At 45.5% G+C, this 16743-nt stretch overlaps 1 protein-coding gene across 4 annotated transcripts in view; it reads right to left on the bottom strand.

Moving 5' to 3' along the window:
• Positions 1 to 16743, bottom strand: part of DPP6 (dipeptidyl peptidase like 6) — a 692619-nt gene that overhangs the window by 449778 nt on the left and 226098 nt on the right. The window contains exon 1 of one of the 4 annotated variants that reach the window (XM_060782594.2): positions 10652 to 11547. The exons of the other annotated variants lie outside the window; for them this stretch is intronic. Within the exon in view, the coding sequence (XP_060638577.2) occupies positions 10652 to 10885 (234 nt within the window). The 5' untranslated portion in view covers positions 10886 to 11547. Of the gene's footprint in view, positions 1 to 10651; positions 11548 to 16743 lie in introns of those variants that run through there. 4 annotated transcript variants of the gene reach the window in all.

Here is a 16743-nt window from a genome sequence, read left to right on the forward strand (position 1 = left end):
CACACACACACCAATACCTTCGGCTTTGCCTGAAAGTTATGGGTGAGCCAACCTGGTTGCTTCCACTATATTAGCTATTGCTGAAAGTAATTACAGTGTGAATAAATTGTCAAAATTTGCTTGAGATAGTGCTTGCAGTTCTGGAGGGACTCATTTAATTTATGCTTCTCATAGACTTAATCTTGGGGATTTGAAGCAGATTGGCTGCTACTAGATGCCATGTGTATAAAGCAGTGTTTCTCAACTTGTGGGTCCCCTGGGTGTTTTGGCCTACAACTCTCAAAAGTCCCAATCAGTTTACCAACTATTAGGATTTCTGGGAATTGAAGGCCAAAACATCTGGGGACCCACAGGTTGAGAACCACTGGTATAAAGGAAGGGAGGGTGCAGAAAGAAAAAGAACAGAAGGAAGAAAGAGAAAGGAATGAATCAATGGATGAATGAATGAAGAGGGGGTGTCATGTATCATGTCCTGCAGTTGATGGTGGTTGGTGATGGCAGACTTAGCAGTTGATGATGGAAGGGTCAATGTAAGTCTTAGTTCTAAAGGGCTGAGTAATTTGTAAGTAACCGTTTACAGGTAAAAGCAATTAAGGGTGGAGGCATGTAAGGGATAGGTTGCAGCTGGGTGTTACTCGATTTAAGGAGCTAACCTTGGGGCTGATCTTTGGGAGAAAAGTATTTGTCTTATCTTGGTGGCAGATGCTGATGGTTTTCCCCTAGGTTTCTGGATTTTTCGTGTCCTGACCTGTCTCCTGAACTCTTGGAACCCTGGAACCTTAAATCTTTGGACTGGCTTTTAACTATAGTATAGACTCTTGATCCCTGGACTTTGCTCATTGAACTCTTGGCATTTGACCACTGGACTGGACCCTTTGGCTACGGTGTAGTGTTTGCTATCAGTTTCTGTTTTATATTCTGTGATTGAGTGCTACCTTTATGTTTTATATTTTGGACTATTAAAACAGCCAGAAAATAAGTGCTGCTTTAATTAAACTGTTTGATACAAACTGGGTGTTTGTTTGATTCACCTCTGCCTGAATACTGGCTGAGCCCTGACATCATGATGGGGGTGTATGAGGGAAAACAAAAGGAAAGGAAAGAAAGAAAGAGAGAGAAGGGGACAATGTGTACAAGGGAAAGGGAGGAAGAAAAGAAAGACCCACAAACAAAATGTAAACCCAGGCAATGCCAAATATATATACTTGTGATGAACAAAGGAGGAAAAGGAAACCCTGGAGCATTCGTCTAACTTTAAAGACCTGACCACTAATAGTCAATCCCCTTCAAAAGAAATAACCTAGCATCATTAATTTAATTTTAAAAGGATTACGGTGATGATCACTTTTTCTCTCAATGTCCTATGAAATTAATCGATATTTTGCATTAGTCAGAAGTGCTGAATTTCTTATGCACTTGATTAATGCATTATTATCATCACAGTAATTAAAAGGAACAGGGTTATACACAATCAGCCTGTACATCTTACTCAGCACCTTTGGCAGTTGCCGGCAGAAATTAAGCTCGTTAATCACTCTGACTGCAAGGAAAAGTAAGCTGGAGAAGGAAACAGGGAGGAAAGTTTTATTTTATGGGATAGGGCTGCCATAGAAAAAATACCCATTAGTCTGTATGGAAAACATTAATCTCAACAGGAAAAATACGAGTGCGATGACAAAAATTATAAATGAACATGCTCCTGTTATAATTTTCTGTAGTTACTTTGGTTCCTTCCCCAGAAACTGCATCTGTAACAATTAATCCAAGCAGGCAGGTCTACAAGAACATAATCCATAAATACCATGACATAGTTAATATGAGTTCATAGTTTTAAAATCAGTTTCTCTTGCAAACGTATGTTCTATATTAAACTCATGTTCGATACTAAACAAGGCTTAAAATGTATGCTGTGTCAGTGAGTCGAGTTTATTGAATATCTCTGTATGTGCTACACAAACCCTTGAATTTGGACTAATATTCTCTCCATATTACTAGTGGGGGATTAGAGTAAAGACTGAGAAGATGGGAGTTTGCCTATGGGATTCAAGTGAGCCTGGACCACACATTTCTCATAGAGTGGTTTTCCTTTGTTATTGTTTTGGTGACCCTAAAAGACCATATCATGGGGTTTTCTGGAGTTGAGAATATGACATTTCATGTCTAAGCAGGGAATTGATCCCCAGTCTCGAGCTTCTGTCATCTCTATAGCTTTCTAGGCAGCAAAACTGTTCATATCAGCTTCAAAGAAAGGGACTTCTTATAGTATTCCCCTACTATAAATTCCATGTATTCTTAAAGGCCTCTTTTATTGTTTCTCTGTTGGGGATAGTATGGAGTACAATAAACAATGTATTCCTACTACAAAACCTTTAAATCAGCCTGGGTGGGTGGCTTATTTTTCTTTGAGGTCACTGTTCCATTTCTCCTTCCTTTTCCTGCCTTTTACTCACTATTATCAAGTTCTTGTATTTTATACAAAAGGACCTCATAAAACTTTGACAATGTCAGAATGCCAGCCTAGAATCATGCTTGCATTAAAGCTCACTGATTAAGGACAAAAATGAGGCAATGTGAAAGGGGCTGAAGAGTTCTGGTGCGACCACTTCTCAAATCACTTTGGAAAAGAGACATGATTAAGATGTAATTAGTATCAGTAGTTTCATTCTTGTCAGATGTAACCACTATACTGTCTTGCCCTCCTATTGAGGCGAACCAAAAAAAGCTAAACCTCAAGGCAAAACCCATTCATTCACATGGGTCTCCAACACACTAAAGTCATGATCATCACCATCATCATTTGCTGGACCACTCTCACAACCACCATGTCAGACTACACAGAAAATCCACTGAAATACACAAGCATGTGGACAATTTCAACAGAAAGGAGGAAACCATGAAAATGAACAAAATCTGGCTACCAGTATTAAAAAAAACTCTAATATTACAACAGCACAACAAAAGAGAGGAAACAAACAAGGACATCTAATCACCTCCCAACAAAAGTTTGCTCTAGGCACTGTCAGGCCATTATATGCTAATCAAGGTGGTCAGTTGAAACATTCACACCTAGCTCCAGCAGACAGGAGTCCTTTGTCTCACCCTGGACATTCCACAGATATATAAACCCCTTTTCCTAGTTCCAACAGACCTCACTATCTCTGAGGATGCTTGCCATAGATGCAGGCAAAACGTCAGGAGAGAATGCCTCTAGACCATGGCCATATAGCCCAAAAAAAACCTACAACAACCCACCATCATCATTTGTTATAAATGGCAGTTCCTAATTGGTTCTGTCATAAAAATCACCAATAACGAAATAATAATGAATTTTTAAAGTTTTGTTAAAGTTCTGAAATTTTCACCACCAGAACTTTAGCAACACTTTAGAAGCAAAGAACTAGTTTTGTAAGTACTTTAGAACCATTTACAATTAATTGCCCATGCCTAGTATTGGCCAGTGTAATTGGCCATCATTATCATCATCATCATCATTCCAACTAGAGACACTTGACAACCAATCTAATTGGTCTACCAGCTAGTCAGGCTTTTAAAAGTCTAGTCTAATTATTGTTAAGGAAGTATCCAATTGTACCAAACCCATGGTTATGGGACCAAATTATCGATGGGAATGGAATAAAGAAAGCCTCAGTAACTGATCTATCCCCACCTCAATGAGCAGGACATGCTATCATTTCCTAGGTATTTTCAGCCTTGAATCTCAATCCTGAGATCTTTTACTTAGAAGCTCCAAAGCCTGAACCTTCAGGCCATTTGCTCAGCTACTTTTATGGGGATGCCATAACCGACCTGAGTCCCTCATCGAGGTGGAGAAGGCCGGTATATAAATCTTCTAAATAAATAAATAAATAAATAAATAAATAAATTAACGCCAAGCGCTTCTTTACTCAGTTTTAGCCTTTAATATGAAATTTATATTAGATGCCTAATCCTCCCAGATAGGGGTTTATAATGCAATCACTCGCCTAGCAGCCAGTTATCAAACATAATTGCATATAGCTGTAGTAGGATTTAGCCGAATTTCCAGCACCCGGGATTGCTAGCGACTGTGCAAAGTGGATTCGGTAGAAAGCTGTCAAAATTCACACGTCCCTGCATTTCATTTAGCCACATTTGTCCTTGGGCATCACCTTCCCTCAGAATGGACTATAAGGCGAAAGCTACAAGAATGTATATTAAACCTACATTTAGAAGTCCTGCCTACAGTCTCACTTCTAAGCACCACTTTCAAGGAGGAAGGAAGAGACTGTATTATTTGTTTCTCTGTGATCTTTTTTCCCCCTCGGTTGCCAAGGTCAGAAATCCTGTCTTGGCACACAAGCTGAGCTCTCTTCTCTAGGTGACAGCAAGCTCCAGAAGGCCATTAAAGCCGCCAGCTCCCTTCAAATAACTCAATGCAAAAGTCTGCCAGCAAGAAAAGAAAGCTGAGTGGCGGAGCTTTAAAGGCGTCAGCACCTGAGACAGCTCTCAAAGACAGCCGCGCTCTTCAGAAGAAAGGCAGGAAAGAAAAAAATAAGAAGAAGACCCAAGATTTGCAATGCTGTCTCTTGGCAAAGGAACAGCCTGTGTGCATCTCAAAATCCTCCCCGCTGCTGCAAATTCACCTTGACCCTCTCGCATAAATTTAGATAACCAGAAGTTTTGATCAAGTGGGAGAAAGTATTGCAATACTTTATTCCAATACTTTTTCCCGCTTGATCCAAATGTCTGGTTATCAAAATCAGGATGTAAGATCTTGATGCTTCTCTCCCCATTTTCCCAAAATATTGATTTCCAAGGGTGCCTGTACACCAGTGGATTCCAACATGTGGTCTGCAAGAACTAAAATATGGTCTGCGGTCTCATCATTACTATACTGTTTCAGCTAGAGTGACTGGTCTCATAAAACCCTTTCATAGTGCCAAGGGTTATTAAATATGGTTTTCTGTGGGCAAGAAGATGTTGACTACAGTGTTTCCTCACTTATCGTGGGTGTTACATTCCAGGGCCACCCGTGAAAAGTGAAAATCCACGAAGTAGGGATGATGAGATTGTGTATATGTGATATATATATATATTATATATATATCACATATACACAATCTCATGTTGGTAAGTAGCATCTCAAGTGGCTGCTGCGCAAATCCTACTTTTGTTTTTGGTGTGTATTCATTTGCTGAGCATATCTTGACACCCTTTTCTTTTTAGGGAGCTTGATCCTTCTCCTGCATTTCTTTCCCTGCAGCGGGTTAGTCTTGTGATGTCACGCGACTCCCACTCCCTCCCTCCTGACCCACCTGCCACTCTCCCTCTAAACCTGTCGATCATCTTTCCCTTCCTTCCTTCCCTTCCCTCTCCCATTTTCAACTTGGAAGGACTCCCATCTGCAGGAAAGAGTGAGGAAGAGGAGGAGGAGGAAGCAGGTGAAGAGGAGGAGCTGGGTGAGTGGGGAGTCTGTAGGAGGTGGCTTCCCAGGCTGGCATCTCCCACGATGCATGTGACAAGATGAGGTGCAGCTCCAGTGTAAATATATACATTACTGTATTTATTGAAAAAATGCGAAATGGTAAGTCCGCAAAAAGCAAACCGCAAAGTAGCAAGGCAACACTATACTGGATGGCATGTGTTCTGTATCAGAAACTAGAGCTGGTGTCATCTATCCAATGCAATTTTCTGAATCAGGACCACAAATAATCAAAGTGAATCTAAAGTTGACCAAAAACTGATTTGTAACCCTTTTGGTATTTATGTTGGAGTGTGGTCCCTGGTCAAAAAAATGTTGGGATCTATTGCTCTACATTGTTGAATTAATGCCGTTCGATACCACTTTCACTGCCATGGCTCAATGCTATGGAATTCTGGGAATTGTAGTTTGACAAGGTCCTTGGCTACAGAGTGTTGGTGCCTAACAAACTGTGACTCATAGAATCATAGAATCAAAGAGTTGGAAGAGACCTCATGGGCTATCCAGTCCAACCCCATTCTGCCAAGAAGCAGGAATATTGCATTCAAATCACCCCTGATAGATGGCCATCCAGCCTCTGTTTAAAAGCTTCCAAAGAAGGAGCCTCCACCACACTCCGGGGCAGAGAGTTCCACTGCTGGATGGCGCTCACTCCCAGAATTCCATTGCACCGAGCCATGGCAGTTAAAGTGGTGTACATAGATGTTATGGGAATACAGAAGGGGAGTTACATGCTTTATTTTATAATCCCTTCACAATTTATGTTTTAATCTCTCTAATATCATTTCTATAAACTATCAAACTATCTAAACCAAGCATGGGCAAACTTGGGTCCTCCAGGTGTTTTGGACTTTAACTCCCACAATTCCTAACAGGTGGTAGGCTGTTAGGCATTGTGAGAGTTGAAGTCCAAGACAACTGGAGGGCCCAAGTTTGCCCATGCCTGCTCGAAACTATAAAACAATGTTCTTTGAATTCAGCAGACTGTCACTGGGAAGGAATGGGCCGAATCAGCCTTTCCCCCTTGTGCCTTTGTCACTTTCCCTGGAAAAGGAGGAAGCTGATGACATTCTCCTCTATGCTCCTAATGTTCCTAACTGTGGTAGATGCAACCCATGCCAGCATAAATCACTTGCACATGTTACGCTCTCTTATTTGTTTTGCTGCTCAATGCTTTAGATTATCAGAAAGACATCTGTCTTATTGAAAGCTGGGCAGAGGGGGGAGTGAGATGTAAGCAATGCATCAAGCTGAATATTAAGAAAGGAGAGGAAGCTTTTTTTTCTTGTTTCCCTCCAAAAATCCTTTGCTTTATTACACTGCCATCTAGTGGGCAGTGGTGGGATACGACAGAGACAACAGACAACACTATCAGAAGAATGATATCATTATGGTTTGTTTCTTTGCTTGAAAAAGATCTATAGGTTACCAATGTAAGTTTCATACTTATCTTTGATACCATCCCCCTTTACACACTAGGTCTTCCAATGGTACCTAAAAATAGATTTTTAAATATATTTAATCTGAGAATTCTCTCGTCTTATTTGTGTACTGCAATAGGGAGGTGTTAAAATATAACCTGTAGCCTCAATTTCCAGGATTTTGGTTCTCCTCTTCTTGTTGAACAGGGGGAGGAACCAACTCCTCAAACTAAGTCCCACAAAAGGTTTTGGCATCCAAGAAATAAACAGGGACAAAAGAAAATCCTACAACTTCCTTGCTAAGAGCTCCCCTCAACAGGGATCAGAAATGGGTGAATCAGAAAGGAATTGTTGTTTTCCTGATCCAAACAGTCCCCAGTTTGTGACAGTTACTAATAATTAAAAGTTAAACAAGCTGCAGAGCTCGTGGAAACTTAAGTGGCTTAGGGAGAAGTATCCGGTATGGAAGGAACAAACAAAGATGCATCTATACAAGGCATGGGCCAACTTTGGCCCTCCAGATGTTTTGGACTTCAACTCCCACCATTCCTAACAGCCTCAGGCCCATGCCTGATCTATAAAGGAATGCAGTTTGACACCACTTGAACTGCCATGCCTCAAGGGTGCAGAGTCCTGGGAGTTGTAGTTTTACAAGATCATTGGCCTTCTCTGCGCAAAAGTGCTGCAAACTACAACAGTTAGCATTGAGTTAGGACAGAAAATTGTATCCAGCTGCATTCAATTCTAAAGTGTAGTGCCAGCCATAGACATGGAACTACTGGGATTTTCTCTCTCTCTCCTTTCCCAACTTTTATAACTTACACATTTACCAACAGTGAACCCAACATATACAAGGAAAGCCCAGGAAAGGACTACTGAACAGGACAAACCAGTTCAACAGGTGCTTTTTGAACAGGAGGGAATGCGGGCGCAAGGCAGCAATCCCTGGGGGATCATCCGGGATCATCATGCTCCTGCCCTTTGTGGCCAATGGTCAAGCCAAGAGGATGTCAACTTCTTCCCTCCCTGCAAGCCACCCTCAGTCCCAACATCCCGCAAGTGCCCTGGATGAGTCATTGGTTACTAAGGCGATATGCAAAACTCTCTTTGAAGTCTCTCCTGGCAGAAGAAAGGGAGGAATTGAGAAAGGGAAAGAAAGAAAAATGCACATTGGTCCTAATTTACACTTTTTTGTCACCTTCTGGGTGCTTTAACAGAACAATTCGATAAAAATAGAAAAGGGTGAGGATGGGAAGAAGGAAGGGGGGGGGGGGCTTCCAAGAGAAAAGTGATCTTCCCCAGACCTCATAGACAACTGCAACCAGACCCAGTGGGACAAACTCCCAAACTGGGAAGGATGGAGTCTCCTTCTCTGGAGGGTTTTAAAGTGAGGGCTTCCAAGAGAGAAAAAAAAGGGATCTTCCTGAGACACCATAAACAACTGCAACTGGACTCAGTGGGACAAACTCCCAAACTGGGAAGAATGGGGTCTCTTTCTCTGGAGAGTTTCCAAGAGGAAAAAAAAGAGATTATCCCCAGACCACATAAACAACTGCAACTGAAATTAGTAGGACAAACTCCCAAACTGTGAAGGATGGAGTCTCTTTCTCTGGAGGGCTTCCACTAGAAAAGGGATCTTCCCCAGACCCCATAAACAACTGCAACCGGACTCAATGGGACACACTCCCAAACTGGAAATGATGGGGTCTCCTTCTCTGGAGGGTTTTGAATCAGAATGGCTATCTGTCGGGAGGGCTTTGACTGGGTCTTCCTGCAGGGCAGAAGGTGGTTGGTTTGGGCATGCAAGGAACCAGGGGGTCCTACTCTTTGTGATGGAAAAAGTGGCATTTCTTCCAACCAGAGTCCTAAGACTGGAGCTGGGGAGCAAAGACACCTGGAGGTCTTCACATGAGAAGAGAGAGAGGGACAAGGGATGCAGCAGACACAACAACAACAACAACAGCAACAGCAACAACAACTTGGCCTTGAAAGGGAGGAGGAGCAAGGTGGGATTGATCAAGAGTCTAGACCAGGCATGAGCAAACTATGACCCTCCAGGTGTTTTGGACTTCAACTCCCACCATTCCTGTCCTCGGGTCCTTTCCATTTCCTCCTCAGCTGCTTAAGCATCTGAGGGGGGAAAGGAAGGGGCTGGAGGCCAGAAATGGTGGGAGTTGAAGTCCAAATCATGGCTGAGGAGAGAAAGGAAAGGGCTGGAGGCCAAAAGTGGTGGGAGTTGAAGTCCAAAACATGGCTGAGGAGGGAAAGGAAAGGGCTGGAGGCCAAGAATGGTGGGAGTTGATGTCCAAGACACAGCTGAGAGGGGAAAGGAAAGGGTCTGAGGGCAGGAATGGTGGTAGTTAAAGTCCAAAACACCTGGAGGGCTGAAGTTTGACCATGCAAAGATGCTTAAGAGGCAGAGGGGAAAAAGGGTCAGGCCAGGAAAGGAAGGTGCTGAACTCCAAAGTACGGCTGAGTGGAAAAGGAAAGGGCCTGAGGCCAAGAATGATGGGAATTGAAGTACAAGACATGGCTGAGGAGGGAAAGGAATGGGCTGGAGGCCAGGAATGGTGGGAACTGAAGTCTAAAACACCTGGAGGGCTGAAGTTTGACTATGCAAAGCTGCTTAAGAGACTGAGGGGGAAAAGGAAGGGGTCTGAGGCCAGGAAAGGTGGGATTTGAAATCCAAAACACCTGGAGGACTGAAGTTTGACCATGCAAATCAGCTTAAGAGGTTGAGTGGGGAAAGGAAAGGGTCTGAGGCCAGGAAAGGTGGGAATTAAAGTCCAAAGAACGGCTGAGGAGGGAAAGGAAAGGGCTTGAGGCCAGGAATGGTGGGAGTTGAAGTCCAAGACACAGCTGAGGAGGGAAAGGAAAGGGCTGGAGGCCAGGAATGGTGGGAGTACAAATCATGGCTGAGGAGGGAAAGGAAGAGGCTGGAGGCCAGGAATGGTGGGAATTGAAGCCCAAAACTCCTGGAGGGCTGAAGTTTGACCATGCAAAGTTGCTTAAGAGACTGAGGGGGGAAAGGGAGAGGTCTGAGGCCAGGAAAGGTGGGAGTTGAAGTCCAAAACATCTAAAGGGCTGAAGTTTGACCATGCAAAGCGCTTAAGAGGTTGAGGGGGGAAAGGAAAGGGTCTGAGGCCAGGAAAGGTGGGAATTAAAGTCCAAAACACAGCTGAGGAGGGAAAGGAAAGGGCTGGAGGCCAGGAATGGTGGGAGTTGAAGTCCAAAACACTTGGAGGGCTGAAGTTTGACCATGCAATGCGCTTAAGAGGATGAGTGGGGAAAGGAAAGAGTCTGAGGTCAGGAAAGGTAGGAATTAAAGTCCAAAGCATGGCTGAGTGGGAAAAGGAAAGGGCTTGAGGCCAGGAATGGTGGGAGTTGAAGTCCAAAACACCTGGAGGAGGGTCAAAGTTTCCCCATGCAACGCAGCTTAGGCAGCTAAGGGAGGAAAGGAAGGGTCCTGAGGCCAGGAACGGTGGGAGTTGAAACCCAAAACACCTGGAGGGCCGAAGTTTGCCCATGCCTGGTCTGAACCAAAAGAGAAACCCCCTTCCCAGGGAAGGAGACCCTGGCTTCCCTTCCTCAGAGACAGACCCAGAGCCAAACAAGTCTGAGGCATCATCTCCATCCCACGCCTGGCTTTTGCTCCAGAGGGGAAGATGAGTCAAAGGAAAGAGGGGAAAGAAGCCGGGGGACCCAGGCGCAAGGCAAGGGGGGAAGGAAGGAAGGGCCAAGGGGGAAGGGGGGGCAGAGGCCCGCTTACATCTTCCTCCTCGCAGTCGCTCCTCCGGGTGTTGTACTGGAAGCGCGGGGCTCTGGCGGGGCTGTCGGGGCGCAAGGCGGCGTTGGCGTTGGCGGCGTTGGGGTTGGCGTTGGCTTTGGCCCCTCCGTCCTCGTCCCCGCACGGGGGTCCCAGGAGGTGGCTGGCCTCGGGGGTGGCCGGGAAGGAGCGCGAGGTGTTGATCTTTCCCCCGAGCCTCTGGTACAAGGAAGCCATGGAGGGAAGGAAGGAGGAGGCAGCTGGGGTCGCGTCTCTGTCGGAGGCTCTCCCTCCTCTGCCTCTGTCCGCCTGTGCCTGGTGCTGAAGCGCCCCACAGAGCCTCCCTCGAGGAGATCAGATCGGGGAGGGGGCCAGGAAGGCAGGCAGAGAGAGCCTCAACCCCGAGCGAGCAGGGACGCGCGCAGGAATGTGGCCGGAGCCCCAAGCCAGCCGGCGCTTCCCAATGTCCCCCTCTTTCTCTCTCAATCTCTCTCTGATCTTCCTCCTCTTCCTCCGAGAAGGCTGTCCCTAGATATCGGCAAGAAGGGGGCTTGGCTCCGTCGCTGGGCCGACCCGAGTCTCATGCCAGCAGTTTACGAGCAGAGAGAGAGAGAGACAGAGAGAGACGGGGGGAGAAAGAGGCGTGTGTCTGTCTGCCTGTTTGGGAGGCGGGTTGCTTTCCCAAGTCTGATTTGTGTGCTGCGAGAAGGAAGGAAGGAAAGGAGGAGGAGGAGGCAGAGCCAGAGAGAGAGAAAGGCCGGCGGTGGAGCCTCATTCCAAGCACGTTGCGGGCTCCAGAGGGAGGGGGGCGGCGTGGAGGGACCCCCCTCCGGGGCAAAGAGGATTCGGGGCTCCTTTATCCGCATTTGCCGAACTTGGCACCGAGGAAGGGGAGGCGATGGAGGAGGAAGGGGGGGGGGAGCGCCAGCCCTCAAGGGAAGGGAGACAGAGCTGGGGCTTCCAGAGACCCCTCCCCAGAGAGGGAAAAGGGGCGACGTTCCCTCCTCCGAGCAGCCGAGGGCGCCTCCGGCCTCCTGCCTGCATCCCAAGCAAACGGAAGGACGGGGCTGCCCATTTCCCGGGCCCTTCAGGACGGAGGCTTTGAGGGCGCCCCTCGTTTCATCCCCCGCGGTTTCTCTCCCCTTCCTTCCTTCCTCCCCTCCATACACACACACACACGCCGCTCGCTCCTTTCATCAGCCCAAAGGGACTCCTCGATCATTTCATTCTCTCTTCCTTTTTCTTTGCTGCATTAAAACGTGCTCCAGCGCCCCTCCGTGGAGACCAGCGCGCATTGTTTTCCCCCCGAAGGAAGGAAGGGAAGGAAGGAGGAAGGGAGAAAGGAAGGGAAGGAAGGAAGGGGGGAAGGGGAAGGAAGGGAAGGAAGGAGAGAGGGAGGGAAGGAGGGAAGAGAAGGACGGAAGGAAGGAAGGAAGGAAGGAGGGAGGGAGGGAGGGAGGGAGGGAGGGAGAAAGGAAGGAAGGAAGAAGGGAAGGGAAGGGAAGGGAAGGGAAGGGAAGGGAAGAAGGATGGAGGAAGGAAGGAAGGAAGGAAGGAAGGAAGAAGGGAAGGGAAGAGGAAGGGAGGAAAGGAAGGAGGGAGGGAGAAAGGAAGGGAAGGGAGGAAGGAGGGATAAGGAAGGAAGGGGGAAGGGAAGGGAGGGAGGATAGAGGAAGAAGAAAGGAAGAAAGAGGGGGAGGAGAGGAAGGAAGGAAGGAAGGAAGGGAAGGAGGAAGGAAGGAAGGAAGGAAGGAAGGAAGGAAGGGGGGAAGAGAAAGCAGGGAGGGGAGGGAGGAGGGAGGAGAAGAAGGGAAGGAAGGAGGAAAGAGGGAAGGAAGGTTAGAAGGGAAGGAAGGGAGGAAGGACCCAAAGAAGAAAGCTGAGCTGCTTCTCCAACAAAAGGAGGAAGGAAATGGGGAAGGAGAGGAAGGATGGAATAGTTAAGAGGATCTACTCACCCAGGAGACCGCCCCCTCCCCCCCCCCCCCCCCCGCTCCTATGGAGCTCACTCAAGGCTTGCTCGCTATAGTAGCATAGACTTCAGTGATAGACTCAGGACTTGGGGGGAGAAGGAGACACAGAAGATAAGCTAGAAGCCCTCAAGTAGTCGGGTTCCCTTATCAACAAGATGAACCCTCCCTCTTGATGTGGGAGGACCTTTCCACCCTGTCCTTTCTCTTGAAGTTTCTCTCCTTGAGCCAACATGGCCCAGTAGATGCTTCTGGAGAACAGAGTTCAAATCTTCACTCAACCATGAAGACCAACTGAGTGGCTTTGGGCAAGGCACACATCTCAGTTCTTGAAAACCCAGTGATAGGGTTGCAATAAGTCACAAACAACTTGAAAGTACACAACAGCAATAAGCTAGTGAGGGAATGTCCAACCTCCTTCTTGGCAGGGGGTTGGACTGGATGGCCCATGAGGTGTCTTCCAACTCTATGATTCTATGGCATAGCAGTTGGAGCACTGGACGAAGACACCGGGAAGCCAGCTTTTGAATCCCCACTCAGCCATGGAATGTCCTTGTGTAAGTCGCACTCTCTCAGCTTCACAAGAAATCCCCTCTGAACTATTTTTACCAAGAAAACTTTATGATAGGTCCAGCTTGAGGTTGCCATAAGTTGAAAACAACTCGAGGGTAAACGATAGCAACAATTCAGTTTGCTGCAGTGGTTTGAGTATTGGACTATGGCACAGGGAAACTGGGATTTAGATTCCCACATGTCCAGGGAAACCCTAGGGTAAACTTGGATAAGTCACACACTTGGCCTCAGAGGAAGACAAAGCCCTCTGAACAAATAATTGCCAAGAAAACCCCATTATGACATTACCTTTGTACTTGAAGGTACAAAGCAGCAGCAGCAGCAACAACAACAACAACAGATTGTAAAGATTACATTTCCTCATGGCCACTTGGATCCTTGTTGTGTTTACACAGCCCTGGTTTCTTCCCCCTTCTCTGAGAAATGTCTTCATTGTCATTAAATTCTGATTCGAGTGAAGAGGAGACTAGTCTTACCTCCCTCTGCCTAAATTGTGTCTTTCTTTGCAAACAACATACAAAACACAGGGATTATCCTATTGGACAAATTCCAGAATGTATGTATACTGTGGACAACCATAAAGGCATTTCCCAAAAATGTACAAACATTAGTGATTTAGGAAGTCTCTTCATCAGGAAAGATGTCAGCAACAATAACCAAAAAAGCAGATGAGGAAAGGAAGCGGACGTGGGATGATCATCAAGTCATCTCAACCCTCATGCTGTATGTATGGAGGAGGTAGGAGAGAAACAGCTATTATTTCACTATTCAATTTCACCTTGAAAAGGCTCCTAGATATGCAGGAATTAACATAAGCAATAAATACAGATTTCCAACTTTGGAAATGAGAACAGCCTACTTGAAAACTTGGTATTTTTTCAGTTGTTCATGCCATCTATATTTTATTTGCCAGTTGACAGAAGATACCTTCTATCCAAACAAAGCCAACCAAAATAAAACAGTGGCCTAATAGCACCGCATTTCCTCTCTCTGCGCCCCAAAGAGCTTTCATCTCCTGAAGTCTTCAAAGCCAATGCTGGAAAGTCATAACATTTAGATGAAAGCAGGGATCTCAGTTTGTAGGAAGGCCTCGCATCTGTCCTGCCTGGAGTTGAAAGAACGGAGTCTTGATTTTGATCTTCAATAGTCAGACCCTGGCATTTAATTGAGAGACAGCAAGAAAGTGAACCCATGACTCTTGGGAATAAAACAGGTTTTTTTTTTTTATGCATTAAGTTAGGCAACCTATCACAAGGTTGCCACTTAAATGTGGAGCCCCTGGTAGCGCAATGGGTTAAACCCTCGTGCCAGCAGAACTGAAGACCGACAAGCCAGAGGTTTGAATTCGAGGAGAGTGCGGATGAGCTGTCATGCAGGGACATGAGAGAAGACTCCCACAAGGATGGTTTTGTTTTTTGTTTTTTTCGTGTCAGGAGCGACCTCAGAAACTGCAAGTCGCTTCTGGTGTTAGAGAATTGGCCGTCTGCAAGGACGTTGCCCAGGGGACGCCTGGATGTTTTGATGTTTTACTATCCTTGTGGGAGACTTCTCTCATGTCCCCACATGGGGAGCTGGAGCTGACAGAGTGAGCTCATCCATGCTCTCCCCAGATTTGAACCTCTGAGATGTCGGTGGTCTTCAGTCCTTCTGGCACAAGGGTTTAACCCATTGGTAAAACATCAAAACATCTGGGCATCCCCTGGGCAATGTCCTTACAGATGACCAATTCTCTCACACCAGAAGCAACTTGCAGTTTCTCAAGTCGCTCCAGACATGGGGGAAAAAAAACCCTAAACGTAAACCAGTGCAACTTGCCACAGACTAGTAGACCCATGAGTTTAATTCATCATTGTGTCACAGAGTGCATCCAACCTGATGCTGAATTTTTGTCATTCCCTTCATTAAAAACAATAATTCTGTGATGAATGTCTTGGCAAGATTCTAAGAAGCAAAACGGTAAGTGCCAGAATCTCATTTTGAACTAACTGGCTGGCATGGGACGGGATGGCAATATCAAGAAACAAAACGATCATTCAATAAAGATAATGCTAGAATTTTTTTTTATCTGTAGACATGTGGGTGTTGGTGGAAAATCCCTAAAGGAAATACCAAAAACCACAGAATCTCAGTGGAATACAAATATGAAAGTCAAACCATTAAAATGATACATTTCGGTAAAAGAGCTGAGCTTTACAGGCATCAGAAGAAGCAAAATCTGCAAAAGTCAAACTCACTAATGGGGAGAACTGACTATACTGGAAAGGTACTCAAATCAAGCAGTGGGGTTTCACATTTCAAAAATACGCAAACGTTTTATGGCATTTCAACACAGACTGCATCTATTGTTCACATCTCACTGCAGCTTAAATTTTGTCTGCACAAGGGAAGACCTTCTATATACGATTGCTTCATCAAAAAGCAAACTTTTACATAGTGGTGACAGGAATGGGGACACCAAAAAACTGTAAGAAAGTATCACCTTGATCACTAGGCAATCGGAGATGGGCAGAAAGAGAAAACATTTTAGAAGACACTGAAGGAGGTAAAACAAGAAGAAGAAACTAACAGCCAGTAAAGAACAGCCTCAATAGGAGTGAAGTACACTTAATGGAGTGCACAGGGCCCATCTACACTGTCATAAAATGCAATTTGAAACAGCATAATATGGTCATAACAGACTCATACAAGGTAGTCCAACTGCATTATATGAGCCTACACAAGTGGTTTCCAACTTTTTTTTTTACCAGGGACCACTTTGACCAGGGACAACTCTCCAACATTAGTACCAAAAGGGTTACAAATCAGTTTTTGGCAACTTTAGATTTGTTTTTGTTATTTTGGGTGCTGATTCAGGAAACTGCATTGGATAGACCACATCAGTTCTAGTTTCTGAGACAGAACATATGCCGTCATGTAGTCACCATTTGCTCTCCCACAGAAAACCATATTTAATAATCTAGAGCTGATGTGGTAGTAGGAATCTTTTGTGGATAGTTAGCCTCTACCCTCCCAACATCTCTGTTGCCTTGGCACGATAAGTGGGTTTTGTGAAACTATTCATTCTTGTTGCCATGTAATTTCGAGGCAGCAGTGTAGTAATGGTGAGGTTGCAGACCATATTTTCATTCTTGTGGACCATAGACCACAGGTTGGGAAACACTGGTCTAAATTAACCATATGGTGTTGTTTCAAAGGCAGTGTACATGGGGCCATTGAATACTATTTGCTAGTTTGGGAAGCTGGTGAAAAATTGAGCATGAGAGAAGATGGCTAATTACAGAATGCATCACAACTAGTTCATGGTTCCTTGGTTGGAACCCTCAATAGAACCCTCATCTACATGAAACCACTGAGTGAAATCATCTGGAGTTTTGGAGTTTGGTGTCAAATATATGCAGATGACACCCAACTCTATTACTCCTTTCCACCTAATGCCAAGGATTTTGTTCTGGTCCTGAACCAGTACCTGTCATCAGTAATGGACTGGATGCGGGCTAACAAGTTGAGATTAAATCCAGACAAAACACAGGAACCCCTGGTCAGTCGGAAGGC

The sequence above is a fragment of the Anolis sagrei genome, chromosome 6 (genome assembly GCF_037176765.1).
Source record: "Anolis sagrei isolate rAnoSag1 chromosome 6, rAnoSag1.mat, whole genome shotgun sequence".
Taxonomy (NCBI): Eukaryota; Metazoa; Chordata; class Lepidosauria; order Squamata; family Dactyloidae; genus Anolis; species Anolis sagrei.